Source organism: Leuciscus leuciscus, assembly GCF_965113295.1.
Source record: "Leuciscus leuciscus genome assembly, chromosome: 2".
Classification (NCBI taxonomy): Eukaryota; Metazoa; Chordata; class Actinopteri; order Cypriniformes; family Leuciscidae; genus Leuciscus; species Leuciscus leuciscus.
The window spans coordinates 22,420,779-22,447,924 of NC_138726.1; the positions used below are offsets into that span (position 1 = coordinate 22,420,779).

A 27,146-nucleotide genomic window follows, 5' to 3' on the forward strand; every position below is an offset into this window, starting at 1 on the left:
TTAGCTGGATAATTAACTTGATTCTAGAGCTGCTGTAAAGCCAAAACAATCTCTGCTACTTTAATTTTCAATTATCACTGTAAAGCTGCTTTGAAACAATCTATATTGTTAAAAGCGCTATATAAATTAAGGTGACTCTCTTTGTGAGCAGATTTTTTTTTAAATAAGCTTTTTATTGCATTCATAGAGCGAACATTTCACTCATTGTTTACAGTTTAACAGGAACAATTTTACAAAGCCTGACTACAAAAACAATCCCGAAATTGCAATAAGGTGAATGTCCACTAATGGTGAATGACCCATTGTGCAACACACAGACACAAGCAATCACTACTGGTGTCAGCAGCTACATAAATGTCTGTAATTTAAATATTCACACATGCTCTGACCTGTGATCTGCATACAAAACACACATGCCTTTTCTTGCCTCAAGGCATTACTTTATTTTCAAACAGCGGACTCATAATTAATGTCTTCCATTCCTATTGAGCTGAGAGACAGGGCGAGAAGTTGAGAACATGTGAGGTGTAGAATATCTAATATCCTAGATGCTGAGAAGGAGTGAGCGAAAGAAGTGTGTGCGTGAGAGGGAAAAATTACTATTCATTAGCTAATACGCATGAAAGTCTGAAAATAAAAACAAAATATGCTAAAATGAGCAACAAAAGCTAAAGTTGAGAGGCTAAAGTACAGTGTCTCGTTCCCTTCTCAGGGAACAAGGGTTACAGTCGTAACCCAATACGTTCCCTTTCGAGGGAACTCGAACTGCGTCGATACGACACTTTGGGGAATGAGTACCCACTATGCCACAACGAGCCCTGCCTGTCCCAGTGTGAAAATGCACACAGGCACACTTAAGACGAGAGCACTACAGTGCAAGGCGTAGAAGTAACGTCCAGGCTATAAAATCTGATAAAAGTATGAGGGGTGGCCCATCCTGCTGCATTGCACACTTCTTGGATGGGGGCTCCTGAAAGGAGGGTTGAATGAGCCCTCACGGCCAAAGGTACAGGCAAGCTGCACACCTGATAGGCCATAGAGATAGCCTGAACGATCCAGTTACTGATGGTCTGTTTGGATGCGGGAAGCCCCTTCTTGGACGACCCGAAGCACACCAGCAACTGGTCTGACTTCCGCCATGAAGAAGACCTCTGAACATATATCTTGAGAGCTCTGACAGGGCAGAGCAAATTAAGTCTTTCTTCATCCGACGTCACGTGAGGTGGAGGATGAAAAGCCTGCAGAACCGTAGCTGTGCCACATTAGATGGCAGTTTAGGCACATAGCCCGGCCTGGGATGCAAGATAGCCTTAATGTCGCCTGGAGCAAACCCCAGGCACCCATGACATATAGAGAGCACCTGAAGGTCTCCTGAGAGAAGTAATGGCTAATAAAAAAGCTACCTTGAGGGAAAGGATCTTGGCCTCAGCCGACTCCAGAGGTTCGAAGGGGGCCTCAACCAGCCCTTCAAGAACCACTGCCAGGTCCCATATGGGAACTCTGGTACGAGCCACAGGTCTCATCCTCCGAGCCCCACGGAGGAAATGTACGACCAGCTGATGTCTCCCCAGAGGCCCATCAAACAGAGGAGCATGGAAAGCTGCAATGGCAGCCACGTACACCTTGAGTGTGGACGGGATAAAACCAGCCGAGAAGCATTCTTGGAGGAGTTCCAGCACTGAAGCCATCTGGGCAGTTAACTGGGTCCACCTCACGCTCTCTACACCAAGTGGAAACACATTCCACTTTAGGCCGTACAATCTCCTCGTGGAAGGAGCTCTGGAACTGAGTATGGTCTCAACCACTCCAGCCGGCAGGCCAGCCTCTAGGTACTGAGCCCCCTCAGGGGCCAAGCCCAAAGTTTCCACAGGTCTGGTTGAGGGTAAATATTGAGCCCCCGGCCTGTGGAAGCAGGTTCCTCCTAAGAGGGATCTACCAAGGCTGGCCTGCCAGGAGTGCTATGATGTCTCAAAACCATACCCGGCCGGCCAGTACAGGGCTACTAGAAGTAGGTTGATCCCGTCTCGACGGACCCTCTTCAGAACTCCCGGGATCAGAGCGATCGGGGGAAAAGCGTACAGGCATAGCCTCTACCACGTCTGTACCATGGCATCCAAACCCAATGGGGCTGGATGGGTGAGAGAAAACCACAGTGGACAGTGGGACATCCCTCGCGACGCTAACAAATCCACTTCCACTCGGCCAAACCTCTCACATATCGACTTCACCACCTCGGTAGGAAATCTCCATTTCCCGGGCCTCAGCCTCTGCCTCGACAGGATATCTGCTCTCTGATTCTGGTCCCCTGCAATGCTCTGAGAGATAACAGTTTCACCTGGGACCACAGGAGGATCTGATGCGCCAATCTGGATACAGGGCACGATCTCAGAACCCCCTGATGAATCAAGTAGGAGACCACCGACACATTGTCTGCGTGGTGACCCCTAAGGTCTGGGAGTAACCTCCTCAGAGCCCTGCCATCCATGTGTCTGTCGAATTGGCTTTCCGGCGACATGACGCTCCCAGCACAGAGCCTTGGGACAGAAACCAAGCTGTTTTCCACATAGATAGGGAACGAAGGCATCTGCGCATAACCCTGATCATGCAAAACCCCTTGGTTTTCAACCACCACTGCAGGGCCCTCATGTGCAGCAGGGCGAATGGAATGAAGTTGGACACTGCTGCCATGAGTACTAACACTCTCTGAAAATGTTTTACAGTGATGGCTTGGCCTAGCTTTATTCTGATCACCATGGCCAGGATGGACTCGATCCATGCAGGAGACAATTGTGCCCGCATCGTGACCGAGTCCCACACCACTTCCAGGAACGTGGTTCTCATGGCTTGTGCCAACATGCTTTTTTTGTTTTTTGTTTTTTTGTTGATTCTCAACCCCAGGCTTTGGATATGGGCAAGGACGATATCTCAATGCCGAACTGCCAGCTCTTGTGATTGGGCCATAATAAACCAGTCGTCGACATAATTTAGCACCCTGATAACCTCAGAGGAGCTAGAGCTGCATCCATGCATTTGGTAAACGTGATTGGGGAGAGAGCTAGGCCGAACGGAAGAACCCAATATTGGAATGCTTCGCCCCCAAAAGCAAACATCAGGATCTTCCTGTGAGATGGAAGGATGGATATGTGGAGTATGCGTCCCTAAGATCTATTGTGACAAACCAATCCTCAGATTTGATCTGACTCACGATGATGGGAATAGTGAGCATCTTGAACCTGATTCTCCTAAGAGACCAATTAAAATGCCTTAGATCTAAAATTGGCTCAACCCTCCATCATTCTTGGGAACTATGGAGTAGCGGCTGTAGAACCCGGACTCCCTGTCCGGCGGAGGAACACACTCTATGGCCTTCTTTACCAGCAGGGAGTTTACTTCCTGTTCCAATACCCGACCCTGCACTGGGTCGACTGCAGTCCACACCAACCCGTTGAATTTCGGTGGGCGGAATCGAACTGCAGCCTGTAACCCTTCTCTATTGTGCGCAGGACCCAAGGATAAATATTTGGCAGGTCTTGCCATGCTTTAAATTATTCTATTATGGGAACCAGCCTCTCGAGACTGATTTCGGGTATTATTCGAGATTCGTTCTCGATCCCCTGAAGCGCCTCTCCGGCAGGGTTTGGTCGAAACGATTCTCGCTGTGCGGACGCGAGCGCTGCCTGGCCGCAAGCCTGTGGGGCAGCGTGCATTTGCTGGAAACCGATGTGTCCTGAAGCGCACTTTACGGCGGGATACAGACATCGATTTCCTCAGGGCTCCCCAGAGGGGAGGCTGTTTTGGTTTCGTTCTCGACACCCTGAAGCGGAGGACCGGCAGGGAATAATCGAAAACAGTTTCCGATCTGCGGACGCGAACACTGCCTGGCCGCAAGCCTTTGGGGCAGACACTGCAGCACGCATTCACTAAAAGACCGATGTGTCCCGAAGCGCACTTGACGCTGGATACAAACATCGATTTCCTGAGGGCTCCGCGGAGGAGTGATAGGACTGCTATTTTCGTCTCGTTTTCGATACCCTGAAGCGGAGGACTGGCAGTGAAAAATAAAAAAACGATTTTTGATGTGCGGACGGAAAGTCAATGGGCGCGAGGCTGAAACACTCGAAAACGCACGGCTGTGTGCATCGAGATATTTCTCAATGAACACAGCCAGCACGGAGTATCCCGGCAACGCAAGATTCCAGCCACAGAATCTTTATTGCAGAGTAGACCCGTAATCTACGTGCTGCCTCAGCAAACGCGAGATCCGAGCCACTAGATTGTATATTGCAATGCAGACCTTTATTTGGGACAATTCTTATGGGACAAACAGCACCAAATAGGACAGACAGTTTGACACAGTTTGACACAGAGCGCTTGCTGAAGAGCAAAAAGCTAACTCTGTTGTGTGCTTCCTTTGTAGCTTCCGTGTATGCCGTCACATGTTACGTCATGACACAGCACCAATCAGGATTGGATTAGTTTAATTCATACTTCAGATGCGTTACGCTAAGGGCGTTCCCCAAAGTGTCGTATCACGGAGTTCGAGTTCCCTCGAAAGGGAACTAATCCATATGAATTGAGCGGTTTAGTCTAAATTTTCTGACTCGATCGTTTTACATGATGAACAGATTGAATTATATATATAATCATATACACTGAATATGTTCTAATAATTGCATAGTTTTATAATACATTACAATAGACTGAGGTGTATTGTAGTATATTATAAAAAAGTATCTGCCACTATTTACACCTAGTGCAAAAAAAAAAAAAAAACTCCTATTTTCACTTAGTGTAAATGGCATCTGCCTTCTCTTTCCCTCCCCCCCCCCCAAAAAAATACTATGCAGTAAAGTGAAAATGTAATGCAAAAGTACAGTACACGACTTTGTACAATAATGATAATTTGAATTGTATTGTAATTACTATTACTACAATTCAATTGAATGGAATAACAAATAAATGAATGTAAATACATTAATATTGCACTACATGCATTAGCCAAGCTTAAAATGAAGCACTCAATTTCATGCTGTAACAGGGGTCAGGAAAAAGGTTAAAGGCCCCAGAAATTGCTTACTTATCTTATTCTCAATATAGATAACAACTTACCACAGGTCCAGGGTCAAACGTGCTGTTCAAATCGAAGAGGTCACAGAGGACATGTGTCACTCAATACTGATAAAATATCAGCAGGAATGTGTTAATGAGCCTTTAACACCATGCTGACCTTGAGTGGTTGAAGCCACATCCTTCCCACAAACAAACACAAATACACACCTCTGCTTTCTCTGTATATCCGTTTGAAAACGTGTACACAGTATGTGCATGCAGATACAAAAACACATACTGTACTGAACGTGTTGAGGGGACAAATCCACATTTCTATAAGCTTACTTTTACCTCTAATTTCTAGCTCTTGTATTTCATCTGGGTTTCACCCTTCAGCCTGCTGTTCACAGAAGCATTAATTATTGGCTTACCGCTTTTATCTGCCACCCCACACTCATGAGTCAGAAAACACATTCAGGAGATAATAGGATAATAATGAAAAAAAAAAAAATCTCAAGTAATAAATACAACATGAAAGAGACAATGAGGCCAGCAGAGACAGAGAGAGAGAGAGAGAGAGAGAGAGAGCAGCAGTAATAGCAAATAACTGTTATGAGATCAAGAAAAAACACTGTGAATACTCTTGGACAAGAAAAAGAACAGTTACAGTTAGCTGTTGATTTAGAGGGAAATATTTTCTCCAACGCAAGTTCAACATGTAGATATAACTACAGTGAGACCCAACAGTCTGAAATCACATTGAAAATCTGTGATTTTGTTTATTTAAACCTGGAAATAAACAAACATTGGAGTAACATTAACATAAAACAAATAAGTAACATGATATACAGTATATAAAAAAACAAACAAAAAAACAGATTCTGGACTATTCCCTTTCAAGGGAACTCACGCTGCGTCGATTGACGCTAAGGGAACGTTTCGCGTGATGACGTCTTGAAGCACATGTAAAATCAGTCCAATGGTGTGATGGAACGTCAGAGGCGGGTGACGTCATGAACCAGGAAACTATAAAGCTTGCCCAAAACAGAGCCACGCCAGCTTCTGTGTCTTCAGTAGCGCTCATTGTGAAACCTTGTGAGTCCTTGTCTATTTGGTGTTGTTTTGTCTTTATATCAGCATATAAAGACAAAGTCTTTGGCTTTGACTACACAAAGTCATGGCGAGCAAGCAGCAGTTCAGGATGTGGTTCAGGCAGTGTACCCCTGCCCGAGTTATTTAACGGGTGGGGACACACACATTCTTTGTGTAGCTTGTTTGCGTGAGGAGCATGCACAGTCAGCGCTCGAGGGTGCTGGCTGTGAGCACTGTGATGTGCTTCCTATGCGGACACTCCGATCCCGCCTGGCGTTCTTTCGCGAGGACGCTCAGGCCTCACAGTCATGGGGTTCGCAAAAGGATCTATCAGAGGGGTTAGAGACGGGCCCAGCCTTCTCTCTGCCTGAACCTGATAGATCCAATGCCTTCTCTAAGGGTGTGGAAGCACGCGTTGCGGTTCCATCTGCCTGAGGTTCACTTTCAGGGGCAAAGCAGGGTATTCACATCATGAACTACATCGACGATTGGTTGATTCTGGCTCAGTCGCATCAGTTGGTGGTTCGGCATCGAGATGCCGTTCTCACTCACATGAAAGAGTTGGGGTTACGGCTAAATGCCAAAAAGAGTGCTTTCTCCACTACAGAGGATCACTTTTCTAGGCGTGGTTTGGGACTCAATGTCGATGCAGGCACGCCTTTCACCAGCACGCATAGAGTCCATCCTTTCGGCTGTGAAAAGAATAAAGCTAGGCCAGTCACTCACTGTCAACAGTGTCAGAGACTGTTGGGTCTGATGGCAGCAACATCCAACGTGATACCTTTTGGACTGTTGTACATGAGACCCCTGCAGTGGTGGCTCAGGAACAAAGGGTTTTCCCCGAGGGGCAACCCCTTGCGCATGATCAGGGTTGTGCTGGCAATGCTTACGTGCCCTGGTTATTGTGGAAGAAACCCTGTTTCCTGTCCCAGGGTCCCGTGTTGGGAGCCTCTTGTTGTTTCAAGATGCTAACGACAGATGCCTCTATCACGGGCTGGGGTGCAATCCTAGAAGGAAGTTCGACTCAGGGTCTGAAGAGAGACCACCATCTCTCATGGCATATCAACCGTCTGGATATGTTGGCTGTATTTCTTGCTCTAAAGAATTTCCTTGCAGATCTTAGGGTCCATCATGTGCTTGTCCGCACAAACAACACATCGGTGGTCGCCTATATAAATCACCAGGGGGGGTTGCGCTCGCGTCCACTCTGCAAACTGGTGCACCAAATCCTACTGAGCTACTGTCTCTCAGAGCAGCTTACATCCCTGGGGCCCAGAATATGGGAGCTAATGTATACTACAAATTGTCTCAGAGTTTTGGACCCCACTGTACCCTGTTCACATCTCAAAGAGTGTAAACACTGTGGAACTTTCAAAAATGTCCAACATGTCAGCTTCTGGATCTACCAATGAGTTTGGGGTGGGACTACCCGTTTGCCTGAACAATTCCAGATAGTTCCACTAGTGGCAGATTACATTACAAAAATTACACACTTCAGCTTTCATATACACACAGACAACCATAAACATCCACAAAACGTTTACAAAATGTAAAGCATCCTGGGAGCCATAAATCTTAACTAAAACTGTCCATCAAAAAATGATTGACATTGATTTCATTGAGGCCTTCAAGTGCTAAATAAACAATGGTGTGTCAGCACTCTATTTTGTAAATTGTCAAATTAAAATAAAATAATTTAATTGTAATATTGTAAAATATTAAAATTGAAGATAACTATTTTCCATTTTAATATATTTTATATTATCCAATTATCACAGCTTCACTGTCCTTTCTGAATAAAGATAAAGGCTCAAAAATAGTAAAAAATAATAATAATTGACACAAAATGACAGCACACTTTATTGGATAACATCAACACCTGAAGACAAATAGAATACTTTATATAATAACTACACCATACACTACACTTAAATAAATAAATATATATAATATAATATATATTTAAAATATAATAACTTATATACAATATTAAATATATATATTTAAAATTAACAGTTAAGTAAGCATTAAGAAGTGCATTAAGTCAGTAAACATTAAACTGATATTAGTCAAATCTCAATAATCCACTGTTATAAAATACTTCTAAACATCTTGTTTAGTTAAAAATCTTTTTAAATAGGATAAAAATGTACAGCTCGATAATTGAAAGCCGGCTCATACGCACGCCATCATTCATCTTGAAATCAAATTATTTGATTTGTGTCTTCTGATTGGTTCTGTGAAAAAGAGAAGTGGCGTTTAGCGGTTTCTGCTAACAAACCGGTATTTCTGAATGGGCTGAGGCTGGGATTTAACTGGTTTGAAGGGAAAGTATTTAATGAACGTATGCTATGTGCGGAGAGCAATCGCTCAATATTGTTTTCTCATTTGTGACGGTGGTGGTGTTTAGCAGCTTTTGCATCTGAAGGTTTCAAATGTAATTCAATCCTGTAATGGCAAAGCTGAATTTTCAGCAGTCACTACTACAGTCTTCAGGGTGTGTTCACAAGATTCTTTGATGAATAGAAAGTTTAACATAGCATTTGAAATATAAATCTTTTGTAAAACTATAAATGCCTGTTGTCTATAAACTATAAACTGTCCCTTTTGATTCATTGTATGCATCCTTGATGAATAAAAGTAGCCTACTAATATCTTTAAAAAAAATCTATCTGACCACAAACTTTTGAACTGTAGAGAGCATAAAGTTAGGTAAATGTGTATTTGGATAGTTATTCAAGACACTACTCCAAGCAGTTAAAGTGAAGAGAAAGTGGAAACGTAAAGAGAACCCAGTGTTTCAGTAGGTTTATCAGAGCCCAGCATGCAACTCTGCAACAAAGCCCATTTGCAGCTCTTATCACGCAGAGCAGGCCCCAGCAAGGAGCTCCACCCTAAGGCTCATTATTGCAATCATATCAAATACAAGCAGGCACAGCTCCTCACAGCTTAGGTTATCCACATTGTTTGATGATGCTCAGTGGGGCTCAGCATGGAGTTCTGCTATAGGCCTCATACTGCACCTCAGGTCAGAGTGAATAGGCCCGAGCGTTGAGCTGCACTGTGAGGCTCGGCTGATTGACCGCAGAGGCCGCAGCCTGTTGACATTCTCAAGTAGCTGTGCTGGATTTCATATGCCTGCAATATGCTGTGCTGGGACATTTGATTGAAAGCAAGCTTTGTAAAAAGTCACAGGTAAAGATATATTTACAATTGGTTATATGCTTTACAGAATACATTTTCAAAACTCTTCAGACAGTCAGCACAACAGCATCATGCACTAAAGGACTGAGGATGTTTGCTTTGATACATTACGCATTCAATGACCACAAAACCCAAACACTACCAAAACTCTATGTAACCATCTAACCTCCCTCACCCCAGCCAAATCTTTTTTTAAAACATTTAAAAATCTATATATACACTACCGTTCAAAAGTTTGGGGTCAGTAAGATTTTTTTATGTTTTTAAAAGAAGTATCTTCTGCTCACTAAGGCTGCATTTATTTGATAAAAAAAACAAAAAAAAAACTGTAATATTGTGAAATATGATGACAATTTAAAATGACTGTTTTCTATTTTAATATATTTTAAACTGTAATTTATTCCTGTGATCAAAGTTGAATTTTCAGCATCATTACTCCAGTCTTCAGTGTCACATGATCCTTCAGAAATCATTCTAATATGATGATTTGATGCTCAAGAAAGATTCATATCAATGTTGAAAACAGTTGTGTACAATTTTTTTTTCAAAATTCTTTGATGAATAGAAAGTTCAAAAGAACAGCATTTATTTAAAATAGAATATTTTCTAACATTATAAATGTCTTTACTGTAACTTTTGATCAGTTTAACTCATCCTTGATGAATAAAAGTATTGATTTATTTTATTTCTTTCCCCAAAAAATAAAAATAAAATTCTTACTGACCCCAAACTTTTGAACGGTAGTGTTTAATGTTACAAAAGCATTAGATTTCAGATAAATGCTGTTCTTTTGAACTTTCTATTCCTCATAGCATCATGAAATAAAAATGTAAATAACTGTTTTCAACATTGATAATAATCATAAATGTTTCTTGAGCATCAAATCATCATATTAGAATGATTTCTGAAGGATCATGTGACACTGAAGACTGGAGTAATGATGCTGAAAATTCAGCTTTGATCACAGGAATAAATTACACTTTACTGTATATTCAGATAGCAAACAGCTGTTTTAAATTGGAATAATATTTCACAATATTACTGTTTTTGTTTGTATTTTTAATCAAATAAATGCAGCCTTGGTGAGCAGAAGATACTTCTTTTAAAAACATTAAAAATCTTACTGACCCCAAACTTTTTAACGGTAGTGTATATAATTTCTTTTTGCTATTATTTTTGTTTTTATGTTTGAACTTATTTATTTCCATATTAATAACAGTCTGAGTAATTCAGAGTCTTGAACAGTAAACTCTCAAGTGTCAGTAAGTGTCTTATGTGTCTAGTCAGAACGACTCATGAGGAGCAACCTTTTTATTTTGGGTATGTCATTTATGCAGTGAGGTCGTATGAATTCGTATAAATTAGTCAACTCGTAAAATTCGAACGAATTGCCGTGGGATCGGGTTGGATAATTCCAACTCAGAAAGTAGAACTGAAGAGACATTTATTGCAAGATGATTAGTAGTTAAACCATTTCAAAATGTACCTGAATTGTTTTGCATTTTGTGACTTTCAGTCGAATAAAAGACCATTTTTCTAGTTATACAGTAAACTTTGTCACTGAAGATTTCTTAAAATTTGTATTAAAATATTGTTTTGTCTTGTTCTTGTGAGCCTCATATCATGTATCGCCTCGTGAGCTAAGTGTATCATTACACCCCTAGTTTAAAACTATGTTAAGTTAAGAACAGTTCTACTTTATCAATACCATTAGTATTTGTTAAAAATGTAAAATTTTTGTAATGATTATGTTGTAGAAACTGGAAAAAACAATGTGAAGAACACATTGATGGATGGATGGATGGATGGATGGATGGATGGGTCAAGGTTGTATTTGCTTGCAAAACAAAAGTTCCACTTACAACCCTCATGCTGGCCATGCACAAAAATGCAGACATACCGACTGATATATATCGCTCTTAGCATCATATCAGTCAACTACTAGAAGCCACCCAGAACATCAAAAGAAAAGAAAAGAAAAGAAAAGAAAAGAAAAGAAAAGAAAAGAAAAGAAAAGAAAAGAAAAGAAAAGAAAAGAAAAGAAAAGCAGCCTGATAGTCCATATATACAAAGGTTGCCGGAGGAGTTGTAAGTAAAGGTCACCCCAGGGATTCTGCTCTGTCATCATTCTGTTCTTCAATGACAGCTTTAGCGCAAGTTCTGCCGGGAAGACTCAATTGTTATGTCACTTATTACCTTCTCATCTATCCAATCGTGTTCTAATACTTGTAGTATAAAAGATCGTTACTTACACATGTCTGAGTTCGCAGATGCTGATGCCTACATTCACCTCCATCCTCCCCACCACCACCAGGATGGTCCCTTCCCCTCCATCCTCCCCACCACCACCAGGATGGTCCCTTCCCCTCCATCCTCCCCACCACCACCAGGATAGTCCCTTCCCCTCCATCCCCCCCACCACCACCAGGATGGTCCCTTGCCCTCCATCCTCCCCACCACCACCAGGATGGTCCCTTCCCCTCCATCCTCCCCACCACCACCAGGATGGTCCGTTCCCATACATCCCAGGGGGTCGGCTGCACCCCTGCCTTCGTCTTCAGCCAGGAAATGCAGATTCCGTATCCTCGGATTGCGAGCTACGGACGGGGCCTACGCCAAATAGTTTTATATCATAATACTTGATACTTGCTGGGCTGTTAATAAATGCATACTTATTACGTTATTTTGCCTCCCGAGTCTTTCTGGTAGAACTAGCGCTGTTAACCTGACTGCCCAAAGGGAACCGTTTCTGCTATTAGTGTACTTGGATGACAAATGTCTGCTAAATGGCAAATAACAAAACACACAGAGCCATAAAGACCCTGACCACACCATGCTAGAGTCGGTTATGTAAGCTTAAAAAGCAACACCTCAGTTTATCGTAGAGCATGTTTTCAGGGGGAAAAATATGGGCAAAAGGATGAATAAAAACAGCAGAGGGTAAAGCTCCAGCACAGAGCTGCATCCACAAGGAGCCATTATATTTAATGAAATCCTTCTTTGCAATGCCCCAAGCACATAAAGCTAGCGGCTACTGTTCTACAGACCTGCAACAGATTTTAAAAGAAATACAATCCAACTAGGTTTTCCATTAATATCCTGATCTAAGCATAACTTAATTTGTCCAAACTGTACAGCAGAGATTGCAAAACTGGTCATGAATCAGCACAGAAGTGTGTCAGAGGAGGATGACCTCAGAGGTCATTTCTGTGCTTTGATTTATGATAGAGCAAGAGTTTAGGTGAAGGAAGGTAAGGATCAATATGAACAAGAGGATCCTCAATTCCAAACAGACATTTCAAAGAAAGTGTCAACAAATAATGAAGAATCTCAATGAAGTATTCCCTCTTAAGTAATCCAGACAGCAAATGAATTTGTGATGAGGTGGAGAAAAAAAGTAATATAAAATAATGTTTGGGGAGGAGAATATTCATCTAATCCAGCCAATCACATTACAAGAATATGCATATATACACAGCTGCTTACCTCACTTCTGCAACAGAAACAATAAAAACAAACTGATGAGAAAGAACAAGGAAAACACAGACAAATACAGATGTACAAGAAGAATGAGAAAGAGGAGTCCACACAAAAGCCAGAGAGGATAAGACTGAAGAGATATGAAAGAGAGAAGTGGTTGGACAGAGGCATAGGGAAATAAAGAAATGGAAAAAAAAAACTTGAACAAGAATGAAAGAAGAGTAAAGGGAAGGAAAAGGTTGTGAACTGATTCATAGAGATTGATAACAGTATTAGTGTCAGAAAGAAAGGTGAAATATGTTTTCTGGTGCTGGATCACCAAAACCCTAGCTCACTTCAGACTTTAGCCTTTCTACAACCTTATTTCTACATAGTTCTCAGCCTCGTTTGCAGTTTATCCTTGTTTCTGTGTCCTCTCTCCCTCTGTCTCTAACAGCACAACCCAAAATAAAGATCTACTGTGGCAATTTAGAGACTCTGTTGCACGGTCATTACTCAATATGTGGTGCACTACATTGAACACACACACACATCCACCTGGACACACAACATTCTGTGTACATCCACAAACATAAGCACAAACATATTTTTGGGTCATATTTCACTCCAAAATCATTAGAATTAAAAACAATATGAAGCCTATTAGGACCATCAAGTTTGTTTTCATGACAATTTTCAGTACTATAATTTGAGGAAATAATAATCAATCATTTCAGTTCTACAGTATTTATACATATTGGGAGAGTTTGTTGTTCTGATTTTAATTAAACATATATCTGTGTTTGGACAGGACCATTTTCATTACTGATTTTCAACATGAATTAAAAATTAAAGGGATAGTTCACCCAAAAATGAAAATTCTGTCATCATTGACTCACCCTCAAGTTGTTCCAAACCTGTATGAATTTCTTTCTTCTGTTGAACGAACTGTCAAAGTAATTTTGAATAATATGGGTAACCATCAGTTGATGAGCCCCATTGACTTCCACAGTGTGGACAGAAAATACAGGTTTGGAACAACTTGAGGGTGAGTCAATGATGACAGAATTTTCATTTTTGGGTGAACTATCCCTTTAAGTGGAAATGTGTTTAATCATGCTTAATCACGAACAAGACATTTCAATGGTTTCCCCTAGACTGATTAATGAGATTAAATGTAGAGCAAATAGAGATTTCGACTTAAGTCTCCTGCTTCTCAGCAGCTTGATCCTGAGAAAAATACCCCGGTATTCTCTTACTCATTCAGTTTGTGAACGTGTCTCAAACTTGTGCTGAGTTTGTCTGTGATCAAAAGTCAGATAATCGAATACAAATTCAAATTAGAAGTGTCTGTATATTGGTATTGATGATAAGCGTGATATTAACAAAATTAAATATTGATATAATGTTTTCAAACACTATATAACCAAAATATTGGTCTACACTATCCACAATATTTTATAGCTAATTTTAAGGAAGATAAAAACAGGAACTCTGAAGAAGAATGTACATACACAAGAAATAACATCATAACTAGAAAATAGATGGATAGCATGTACTGTAAAGTAGATAAATATGACAATATGAGAATATAACTAAAACCACATTTCCATTTTTTTATATATATAATAAGCATGTGAAAAGGAAATTACAGTGTTTAAATCAAATTAAAAGACACACACACACACACACACACACACACACACACACACACACACACACACACACACACACACACACACACACACACACACACACACTGTTATATTAAACACAAACAGAAACCACACCGAATGGATGACATTGGTGTATAAAATGGAACATATTACTAATCTTTCACACACACACACACACGTTTTGAGAGGCAAAATACACACGACTGCATTGCAAACCATGTATTTTCCCATTTAAAAGAGGCAGTATAATATCCATATGACAGACTTATTCTCATAATATATTTCAACAAATCCTATGCAAATCTAAGATGGCAGCACATGCAATGAGAGCCAATTCAGAGCAGCACTGTCAGCTACACTTGACAACTCTGATATCTATAATGTATGAGTCTCCATTTCTGTGGCGAGGAACTTGTGCTGGAAAACACAAAGATGTGTTTGTGTGTGTGTCTGTGTGTAGAGGAAGAATGAAAGGAGCGCTATCAATCATTTGACTCATCAGTGCGTTAATGTCTGCATGCTTGTCAGCATGTGTGTATGTGTGTGTGTGTGTGTGTGTGTGTGTGTGTGTGTGTGTGTGTGTGTGTGTGTGTGTGTGTGTGTGTGTGTGTGTGTGTGTGTGTGTGTGTGTGTGTGTGTGTGTGTGTGTGTGTGTGATGAGATCAGGCTCATCTCTATGTCATTATGGAGCAGCTCACAGGTTATCAGGGGAGGTGAGAGCTATTTATAACGCCTCTCTCCTTTTCCTTCCTCTCTCTCATAAACATGCTGTTCCTAACACATGTTCTCTCTCATTCGATCTTCCTATCATCCCTTTCTCCCCTTGACCAACTTCTCAAGGTGGGGCAGCAGACAAAATACATTTTTTTCTAGACACTATACATTGACAGACTGCCAACACACTCACACAAAACATAACCTACCAATTCAAATCAGTTTGACCCAAATGGTCAAATTTCGACTTTTTGACTTCAAGGCTTCCCATTTTCCACAACAATATTTGAAAGCTCCCAGCCCAAATTTGTTTTTTAAAACTTATTTTAATATACTACTCCTATTATCCAATCATTAATAAAAATAAGAAATATATCTATATTTTTATTGTTGTTGTTTTTTGTGCTTATTTGCTTATTATTATTATTTTTTTATCTTGAGGCCCCTTGAAATTTGCTGAGGTCCACTGGTTGAAAACCACTGTGCTACCAGTTTGAAACCAGGTCAACCAGCTGGCAGTCCAGTTAATCAATACATGAGAAGCTTGGACCAGCATTAAACCATGTAAATGTAGCTATCAGAAGCTGGTTTCAGCTAGTTTGTCTAGTGAGCTAATAGTGCTACTGCAGTGTGTGAATGTAATTACTGTAGAATTTGTATATTTGCACTTCAGTGTTTGACTCACTGTTTAAGTAATTGCAGGGTACATGTTATTTGTGCTTTCTTAGAAGTTGCTTTAATAAGAACGCATCTGGATAGAATATAATGGCAAATGTAATATCCTCCAGACATAGGCCTACAGAATCAGAGAAACGAATGGAGTATTTACATGCAAACACATATCTATGATGTGTTTTGATTTGCTATTCATTTAACTTTCAACATATGCCAAGTTAACGTTTTGGAAACTAGCTCAAACTAGCTATAAATCTTAAAATAAGAGCCTCCCACACCTCTGTGAGTCTATTTCATGTGCATCTTGTAAATGCAATTGTATAGTTTTTCACTTACTCAGTGATCTCCTCGGTAACCGTATGTTCCACCTGTAGGCGGGAGTTCACCTCGATGAAGTAGTGCTTTCCATGTTTGTCCACCAGGAACTCCACTGTGCCTGCATTCTCATAGCCCACCTATGAAAAATGTTGCAGAGTTGTTGTGTTAGCATGAAAATACATTTAGCATGTGAGCACATGTTGTTTAGGGACCACCTTAAACCTCATTAAAACAGCTTTGGACCTCTCTTGTGTGCTCCACTAAACATTAGGTGGATTCTAGTTGAGGCCCTGAAAGCATCTAGTTTAGGGATGGGAAACTTCAGGATGTCCTGCAGAGTTTAAATCCATCCCTATAATCAAACACACCTGGCTGTAATACGCAAGAATTAGGTTCTATTTTTTTTTAGGTGTTTGAATGGAGATAGAGTTAAACTCTGCAGGACAGTTGCCTTCCAGGACCATGGTTGCCCAACCCTGCGCTACTTCAAGCTGTATTGTGCTTTGGAAGGCATCCAGTAAAATTGGTTGCTAAGTTAAGACACTGCACAAAGACTCAACACATCAGCTCCACAGCATGCAATAATCAAAAGATGCTTTCTGTTAGAAACTAGAAATAGTGGTAACATTGTCAGAGATTTTGGTATGGAAATTTTGAAAGTTTGAGAACTTTATTTACATGTGCCTGTATCCCCAGGGGCTTCTGCTTGAGCTCCCAGAGGAATGACAGTTTTAACCCAACATGATGAGCAGAGATTTAGTTTAAAAAGCCCCAACTTTCCTCTTTTAAATATCTCAAGCTTGAAGAAAAAAAACCCTGAGGCAATTGGTTAATTCTGCTGAACAGCGTGGTGCCAGTGGAAGGAAGCGAAGAAGCTTCTGGTAAAAGCCACGAAATCAGCAGGACCACAGCCCAAAACACAACCCATGGAGCAGAAGATGTGATATGCGATATAGATATATAGATATATACAAGGTGAGATGAAAACTGTCTCACATTTAACATGTAAAACAAAAACAGGAGATCCAAGATGCAGAACCTGCTTCTTCTAAAATCTGCAACTCTCTTCTCATTTTCAGTGTCTCCTCTCTCTCAATGTCTTCCAAAAAACTCATTCAGGCTTCTTGGATACAATTAAGGGATTGAAGATAATCCGGTGCCAAAATTCACTGTAATCTGATCCAATTTCTCCCCACAATTTAGCGTTGCCTACTAATCCCACATTGCAACGAGCTTGCCAAAAGCAGACGCTCACCCACACAAACAACACAAACACAAGTATACACACACAAATATAATTTCAAACATAGCTTTGTAAACTTACTCTGACATATTACAGTATTTACTACATCTACATAAATCCATACTTCCAGATGCTTTACATAAACAGACTCAAACTACTGTGATGCTGATTTGACAAAAATTAATTCACTCAGCCCCCGCCCTTTTCCATTCATCCCTCCTTCCTGCATCCCTAAACACTCCATGTCAATCGTGCCAGCAGGATTTGATGCTTTTTAATCTTAACAGACTAACATGACCATGAGAACAGGGTTCAAACTGATGTCAGCTAAACCACTACTGATAACAGGGGAGAGAGAGAAAAAAAAATGAATGAATCAATGACAAACATATGAATTAATGAGAAAATCATGAATAAATCAATGAATTAATAAAACATTAATGAACAAATTAATTCTGTAACGTGAGGTAAAACCTTAAGGATTTCCTCACAAAGAAAATTAAAAACAGCATTTTAGTTTTAGAGGGTGTTGAATGTGTAATATGGAGCCTTCCTTCATACATGCACTAAATACATGCTGATGTTAATGCTTATATATTTAATTGCACCCACAGATATTTATCAAGCCTGAATGTCTCTTCAGAAACTGTAACTGCGTACAAATTTAACCGGAAGGCAGGAATTGATCTGATTCACGTGGATACACATGTGCCTGCTGTCAATGTGGCAAAATGGAAACTTACTGTATGAGAACATGTAAAACAACTCAATGATGCTGGACTTCTGACACAAACTAATGTGAGATGAATTGATTTATTCAAAATAATGTTTTTTAAATAAACCAAATCATAACTGAACTTTCAAGGGTTTTTATGTAGCATGATGGAAATATTCATAACTGACATGTACAGTATATTTATACAATACATCAAATTATGTATACTATTTTACACATTAATTGACATCATGTAAATGGACATACTTGAGTCATACATCAGGGTTAAATAACAAGTCTTGGATAAAACTACTGTAACTCTGTATCGCAAATCATATCGTTTACATCACCGATACATATCGTCACATTTTTATATCACGATATAACGATGTATTTTTGCACCCCTAATGGATAATGTTTTCAAAATATGTACTGAGTGTTGACGCTGTTTCTTTTGCAATGATGTTAGCCAATCATAACAGTGGCCTAAAAAAGTGCCCCCCCCCCCCCCCCCCCTCCAGAAATCATTAGCCTATAATATGCTGATTTGGTGCTCAAGAAACATTTCTTATTTTAAATCTTGAAAACTGTTGTGCTCATTAATATTTTTTGGTAACCGTGAAACGGAAATATTTTTTTCAGGATTCTTTGATGAATAGAAAGTTCAGAAGAACAGCATTTATTTGGAATAGGAATCCGTAACATTATAATGTGTTTACTGTCATTTTGATCAATTTAATGGATCCTTGCTGAATAAAAGTATCAATTTCAGTTTCCATTATATACCCTTTACTTTATACCGTCAGGTCACGGTGATGAATGGGAAGACTTACTGATAGCTTTCTGCAGATACTACAGACCTTCTTGACCTGTCAATAGACCAACCTGTCTCTTTCTAATCCTTTCACTAAAGCCACTTACTTTTACTCTGCAATTATACGTTTCTGCACAATATTTGTTTTCAGCTGAATTCAATACACTTTCCTTTATGATGCAGCATCAAATAGGCAGGTTTTAACAAGAGTACCATAAGGAAAGGCTGGAAGAAAGGACAGATGGTGAAGAGAAGAGTAAGGGGGGTGGAGAGAGAGAGAGACGTAATCAGTGTCTTTTTGATCAGACGTGTTTGTGGTGACATGCATGATTATAATCAGCTCTCAAGCCGCTGCTATGGCGACAATTCACCTACAGATATGACCCAGAATACACAGATGAGAAAGACAGTGAACGGGTCCAAAGATAAGGATAGACACCAGCATATGTGAATACATGAGAAGTATCACTATGGTTATTAGCACACATCATTGTTCGATCATTACCGGCAGTATGTCAGAGCTCCAGATGTGCTCAGACACAACTCGCTGCTTTAGTGACATCTAGAGAACACTGTATGTTATGAACTACTGAAACTATTTAACTGAGTGTACGAAAAGTATAATAAACAAGACAAGTTCAAATAAAACTTGTTATTATGAGGATCCGCTTTACTGTTTATAGATTTTTCAGACAATAAAGCAGATGGCAGATTGTCTGTTCAGAATACATTAGAGAAGCACTTATACAAACATGGCCTTTCATGCACTATATCAAGCATTCTGCTTGCTCATTGAGCAAAAGCGCAATATTGGGAAAACCACTGGGGTCATCCCCTCCTTCAATTAATTCGGCATTAGACCAAAGAGGAAGGAACGAAATATGTTTGGACCTAAGACACTGATAATGATTCAGAGTCATAAACAAACCAAGCTATATAAAAAACAAGGGCTGAGTCCCAATTCGCCTACTTATACTACGACCTAAAAGTATGTACTTTTTTTGTGATGAAAAAGTACATACTTTTGAGTGTGTAGCAAAAGAGTATGCACGTTCTGGGACATACTTCGATGACGTCATGCAACGTAAACGAGAACGTGGTTGCCTAGTTACGCACACCGCGACCGTTAACAAAACATTTTACATTTCATTCATTCTTATATATCCAATATAATTTTATTTACTATTCCCATCTTTTTTTCCACAATACATTTACAATGTGTTTTACCAAATGTAGGAGTGAAGCAGGGCGTCGTCGTAGATCAACCAAACGCAGGTCGTTTGTGAGGCGGCTGGTTCTGACGTTCATATGCAAATGTGTGTAACGAAAGCTACTTATTTTCTGAGTTAAAATATTTAAAGTTTACAGTGTAACTATTGCTTAACGTATTTTATACTTAATCTTATACTTATGTATAATACTTAAAAATACCCAGATAAAATGAACCATGCTTTTACTATAGTAAAAGTGTAGTAACCATGTTTCTTTGGTTGGACTGATAAAGTTAACATTTGTACAGCCACAGTATTACTACAAATAAGTCAGACAGAAACATCAAAAGAAATACATAAAAAAGACACTTGACACTGTACTAGAGCCTTTTTATTTATTGTTTTGTAGTCTGCAATGAGGCGCTCAGTATCATCGGACCCTACAAGATAAACACGGTACTTTTTTGGCACAACATAAACCCATTAATATTACGAGACAATAAAATATAACTTTAATTAGGGTTAAACATTTGAATTCTTACACTTAAAAACGTCTCGGTTACGTATGTAACCCTCGTTCCCTGAGTAGGGAACGGAGACGTTACGTCGGATGACGACGAATGGGGTTTCGCTTAGAAAGCCTGTCATCTTCGAGTATATAAAACGAGCCAATGGCAATGAAATGCCATGGGTCTGCGGAATTTGCATAGCGTAAGTCCGCCCCACCCTGGGGGTATATAAGGAAGTACGCTGGCAACATGCAGATATGTCTTCGCTGAGGAGCCGAGACTGAACTCAGGCGTTTCCCAGCGGTACAGCGGAAGTGGCAGGGAGACGTAACGTCTCCGTTCCCTACTCAGGGAACGAGGGTTACATACGTAACCGAGACGTTCCCTTTCGTTGTCACTCCGAGTTACGTCGGATGACGACGAATGGGGTTCCCAGTGTAATCACGCCACCTCCCGACTGTCTTCCAGTGCCCTGCGTAAGTGTGAGCTCCCTGTCGTGAGACTGGCACGGACGAAGGACTCCTACTTAACACAGGATTAAACCAAGGTACACTGGGAAGCATATCTCAGTGGAAATATGCAATCATTCCCAACCCGAAGGGGGGGGACTTGGAATACACATATGACCCAGGAGGGCTGCATATGGAGAACACTGGGGTGTCCAGCCGCAGGTGGAATATTTCAACCCCAGTTGCTAGTTGAAGCGAGTACATGAGAAGAAACTGGCTCCACTCGGAGATAGTAGAATCTCGCGAATGTGTTAGGTGTCGCCCAGCCTGCAGCTCTGCAGATGTCTGTTAGCGAGGCGCCATGCGCTAGAGCCCAAGAGGATGCCACACTCCGGGTGGAGTGGGCCGTCACACCAAGGGGGCATGGTCGACCTTGCTGCTGGTAAGCCAAAGCAATGGCGTCCATTATCCAGTGAGACAACCTTTGCTTGGAGAGAGCCTTTCCCTTCAGCTTCCCACCATGACAGACAAAGAGCTGGTCAGAGGTCCTGAAACACTGCGTTCTGTCTACGTAAGCACGGAGGGCGCGTACTGGACAGAGCAGTGCCAAGGCTGGGTCTGCCTCCTCCAAGGGCAGCGCTTGCAGGTTCACTACCTGGTCTCGAAAGGGTGTGGTAGGAACCTTGGGCACATATCCAGGCCGGGGTCTCAGGATCACGTGAGAATTAGCCGGCCCGAACTCCAAGCACGCTTCGTCAACCGAAAATGCGTGCAGGTCCCCTACCCTCTTGATGGAGGCCAATGCAACCAGGAGCGCTGTCTTCATAGACAGGAACTTAAGCTCCACTGATTGCAGAGGCTCAAAGGGAGCACTCTGCAGGGCAGTTAAAACCACTGAGAGGTCCCAAGAGGGAATGAGAGGAGGGAGAGGAGGATTCAGTCTCCTTGCTCCTCTCAGGAACCTGATGATCAGGTCGTGCTTTCCTAGAGACTTACCTTCAACTGCGTTGTGATGTGCGGCAATGGCGGCAACATATACTTTCAGGGTGGAAGGAGACAGCCTACGCTCCAACCCTTCTTGCAGGAAGGAAAGCACGACACTGATCGAGCATTTCGTGGGTTCTTGATGTTTAGAAGAACACCAGTTGACGAAGAGGTTCCACTTCAAAGCATAGACATGTCTCGTGGACGATGCTCTAGCGGAAGTGATGGTAGCCACCACCGCTGGTGGTAGGGTACTCAAACCTACCTCGTCCCGTCCAGGAGCCACACGTGGAGGTTCCAAAGATCGGGATGAGGGTGCCACAGGGTGCCCCGTCCCTGAGAAAGCAGGTCCTTCCTCAGAGGAATAGGCCAGCGAGGTGCTGTCGCGAGGAGTACTAGTTCTGGGAACCAGGTGCGGTTGGGCCAATACGGGGCAACCAATATCACCTGCTCCTCGTCCTCCCTGATCTTGCGCAAAGTCTGCGCAAGAAGGCTCACTGGGGAAAACGCATACTTGCGTAGGCCCCGCGGCCAGCTGTGCGCCAGTGCATCCGTGCCGAGCGTGCCCTCGGTCAGGGAATAAAACAGGTCGCAATGGGACGAGTCGTGGGAGGCAAACAGATCTATCTGAGCGTCCCCGAACTGATCCCAAATCAGCTGGACCGACTGGGGATGGAGTCTCCATTCTCCAGCGAGAGGCCGAAGCCGAGACAGCTGCCGAGACAGCTCGTCGGCCGCACGGTTCAGCTCTCCCGGGATATAAATGGCTTGAAGCGACCTCAGATGCTTCTGACTCCATATGAGGAGGTGGCGGGCGAGTTGCAACATACGGCGGGAGCGTAGACCACCTTGACGGTTGACGTACGCTACTGTGGCAGTATTGTCTGATCGGACTATTACGTGTAGACCCCTGAGCAACGCCCGGAAGCGGTGCAGGGCAAGGCGTACAGCCAGCAACTCGAGGCATGCCAAAGGCGTTGGGGACCTGTCCAGGAGCCCGCGGCAGCATGTCCATTGCACATGGCGCCCCAGCCCGTGGTGGAGGCATCCGTTGATACAACAACATGCCTGGAAGCTCGTTCTAAGGGCACTCCGGCCCGTAGAAAACTGAGGTTCGACCACGGGGTGAAGGTCTGACGGCAGGCCGGAGTCACTGGGACTCGGAGCGTGCCGTGTTGCCATGCCCACCTCGGGACTCGATCGCGAAGCCAAAGCTGAAGCGGTCGCATATGAAGCAATCCGAGCGGCGTTACTGCGGCTGCGGATGCCATATGCCCCAGGAGCCTCTGAAAGAGTTTCAGTGGGACCGCACTCTTGCCCTCGAATTGACGAAGGCAAGTCAGCAGTGACTGCGCGCGCGCGCTCGCTCGTAAGCTGCGCGCACATGGCGACCGAGTCGATATCCATACCGAGAAAAGAGATCCTCTGCACGGGGCAGAGTTTGCTCTTCTCCCAGTTGACCCGAAGGCCCAGACGAGCTAGGTGCCGGAGCACTAGGTCCCTGTGTTCGCAAACCTGGTCTCGAGAGTGAGCTAGATCAGCCAGTCGTCGAGATAGTTCAGGATGCGAACCCCGTGTTCCCGAAAGGGAACAAGGGCTGCCTCGACGACCTTCGTAAAGAAGCGAGGAGACAGGGCTAGCCCGAAAGGGAGAATCGCGTACTGGTATGCCTGCTCCTCGAAAGCAAACCGAAAGAACGGTCTGTGTCGAGGAAGAATGGAGACATGGAAGTAGGCGTCCTTCAGGTCGATCGCTGCAAACCAACCCTGCGGCCGCACGCATTCGAAAATGCGTTTGGCCGTGAGCATCTTGAACGGCATCCTCGGTTCAAGACGCGCAGGTCCAGGATTGGTCGTAACCCACCGGTTTTCTTCGGTACAATTCATTTCGGCTGGAGGGACAATCTCGATCGCACCCTTCGCCAGTAGGGTGGCGACCTCCGCTCTCATGACAGGGGCATTGCCACCGACCATAGTGAAGCGGACTCCCCTGAAGCAGGGAGGAGACCGCGCGAACTGAATCGCGTAGCCGAGCCTGATGGTTCTAGCGATCCGGCGGAACAGTCTGGGAGGCTCTAGCCAGGCCTCCAGAAACTGCGCCAGCGAACCACAGACATACCGTCGGAGGTGCAGCGAGGCGGAATGACCGGCCCAGGCAAGGGTGGCATAGCGGCCCTGTGCGGGGGCACGGTCATTAGCCGCGTCCTGCCAGAGGAGGCCAGGGGAGGACCAGCGTCCCACGGGGGCGTGCTCTGGCAGGGGTCTGGCGACAGAGGGGAATGCTCGTCGGTATTATGCCACACTGTAACCCTCAGATCACCCTGGCCACCAGCCAAAGTATCCCCTCTCGAGGAAGAGATAGATTGGGGTGTGGCAGAGGGGACTCTACCCACACGGGGATCATTGAGTCTCGATCTATAAACATCGCGATGGTCACGTTCCCGCAGAGAAAACGTGACTCACCCACCAGCGCTGCCGAGCGTGAATCAGCCCAACACGCGAAACAGCGCTCGTGACCGTTAGGCAGATGAATCACGCGCCCACATCCAGTAAATACACGGGCGAGCCGTCTTGAAAAAGACGTGCCGCGTGCAGCTCTTTTAGAGAGAGGAAAAGCTCAGCAGAGTGCTGAAGCGCCCAGGGAGAAACACACACACTGTCGGCAGATCACTGCACAGATCAGCAGCAGGCAATGCGATCTCGCTGGAACACGCCGTCACACCAACACACTGAAGAGCCGCTCGTCTCGTAGAGTGAAGATGATACAGAATAGCTTGTAGGAGTGAAGAAAACTCTTGGCTCCGAAGCGAAAACATATCTGCATGTTGCCAGCGTACTTCCTTATATACCCCCAGGGTGGGGCGGACTTACGCTATGCAAATTCCGCAGACCCATGGCATTTCATTGCCATTGGCTCGTTTTATATACTCGAAGATGACAGGCTTTCTAAGCGAAACCCCATTCGTCGTCATCCGACGTAACTCGGAGTGACAACGAAAGGGAACTGCGGGCGCGTCTCCGCTGCTGCATCCGACTGCCATGTTTACATCACCACCATCACCGCAAAGCTCCTCCCTCCCGCACGCAATGGGTTGTGGGAAATATTAGCAGTTAGAGTGTGCATTAATCTGCACTTCGAATTCTAACCGGAAATAGTAGACCATCCGGGTATCTTTGGAATACTCATTTCAACATACTACGATTTGGGACGTACTAATTCTAGTTTTGCATACTATTTAGGACGGATAGTATGCGAATTGGGACTCAGCAAAGCTCTCTACAAAAGTGAACTGAGTGAATGAGTCAGTCTGTGAGTGACTGAGTCACAGGATGGGTGAATGAGTCTGTGAGTGATGGAGTGTGTGTGTGAGTGAGTGAGTGTGTGTGAGCGAGGGAGTGAGTGAGTGAGTGAGTGAGTGAGTGAGTGAGTGAGTGAGTGAGTGAGTGAGTGTGAGTGAGTGAGTGAGTGAGTGAGTGAGTGAGTGAGTGAGTGAGTGAGTGAATTACTCAGTGAGTGAATGAGTGAGTGCGCAAATGAGTCAGTAAGTGAATTAGTGAGTGAGTCAGTCTGTGACTGAATTAGTCTGTGAGTGAATAAGTGACCAAGTGAGCAATTGAGTTAGTGAGTGAACCAGTGAGTGAGTGAGTGAGTCAGTATGCGAGTGAATGAATCTGTGAGTGCGTGAGTGAGCAAACAACTCAGTGAGTGAATCAGTTAATGAATGAATCAGTGAGCGAATGAGTCAGTGTGCTAGTGAGTCTGCAGGTGAGTGAGCGAGTCTGTGAATGAATCACTAAATGAGTGAGTCACTAAGCAATTGAAGATTGATATTGTCTCTGAGCGAGTGAGTGAATCAGTGAGCGAGTGAGTCAGTGAAAGATTGAATGAGTGTGTGAGTAAGTGAGTGAATAGCAAGTCAGTGAGCGAGTGGTGCATACTAATTTGCATATTTATGCACTATTCTATGCTATTTAGTAGTATAAATGTTGTGATTCAGTGTGAGAGTGAATGAGTCTGGAAGTAAGTTGAGACAGCGAGTAAGTGAATGAGTCTGCATGAGTGAATGAGTGAAGGGGTAAATCCTTATTGTACTTCACAACTCTTTAAGAATTTTAAAGCTTGTGAACAGTTGTCATGCAATAATTTTTTTTTTTTTTAAATGGGAACTAAAAATTGCTCATTTCATGTTATCTCATTCTCATTGATTTGGCTTAGCGTTTTTTTTCTCCATTCCTTATTTGTTACCTTTCATTCACCCCTTCACCTTCAAAAATCTAAAGCTAAACACAATACTTTGCTCTACATCTTTATCTTCCACATCTTCATGTTTACAACTTGCAATAACATCGAAACTTATGATCAAATCAAGCCGATTTGATCATCACCCAATCAGAACACAGCACGTTTACTCCCATCAAGCAGCTTCTAAATCCAGCAAAATTATTTAATCTGTTTTGCCCATGCAAAGTTTTAATTTAAAATGTACTATAATGGAGCTGGTGCATAGCAAGTCTTCTTGAGAAAATCTGGGGGTTCTTTTTAGAGGTTGAACATTTAGTGTCATTGTCTTGAAATGCCTTATTTTTTAGTTTTTCTCATAACCTTCTTGAAACATATCTTGATCTTTATGAATGCTTTTTAAAGCGCAAATGACAACCATAAGATATGGGTCACATTTGAATGCCAAGTGTAAACATGGCGTCCTTTTCCACTTTGAGTTTCAATGTCTATCCTTTATTTTCCCCTCCCAATTAATTTGCTTTGTAAAAAAACAAACAATTGATTCTGAAGTTTTGCTGAATCCATCAAACTGGCCCACAGACAAAACAATAAACACCATGGCAAATGTCCCATAATACTCAGTAAGACCCCAAAGCTTCAGTGAATATAATCCAAGGCATCCAAGCTAAACTGAAAAACAAACAAACTAAATGCATAACACCACCCCTTCCACACACACTCCAGACAAAATCAACGAAATCCCTCAAAAATTCCCCTGCTGGCAGTCTGATGGAATTAAGATTGATGTTCTCA

The 27,146-nt window shown here is 42.7% G+C and overlaps 1 protein-coding gene and 1 long non-coding RNA gene across 2 annotated transcripts in view; one reads left to right on the forward strand and one right to left on the reverse strand.

The window, feature by feature from the left end:
* pcxb (pyruvate carboxylase b) overlaps window positions 1–27,146 on the reverse strand; it is a 253,081-nt gene that overhangs the window by 202,257 nt on the left and 23,678 nt on the right. The window contains exon 8 of the mRNA XM_082151665.1: window positions 16,206–16,324. Within this exon, the coding sequence (XP_082007791.1) occupies window positions 16,206–16,324 (119 nt within the window). The remainder of the gene's footprint in view (window positions 1–16,205; window positions 16,325–27,146) is intronic.
* On the forward strand, window positions 14,594–15,340 carry LOC309486606. Its single transcript, XR_014201613.1, has 2 exons — window positions 14,594–15,081; window positions 15,142–15,340. It is a non-coding gene; the product is annotated as an uncharacterized lncRNA (long non-coding RNA).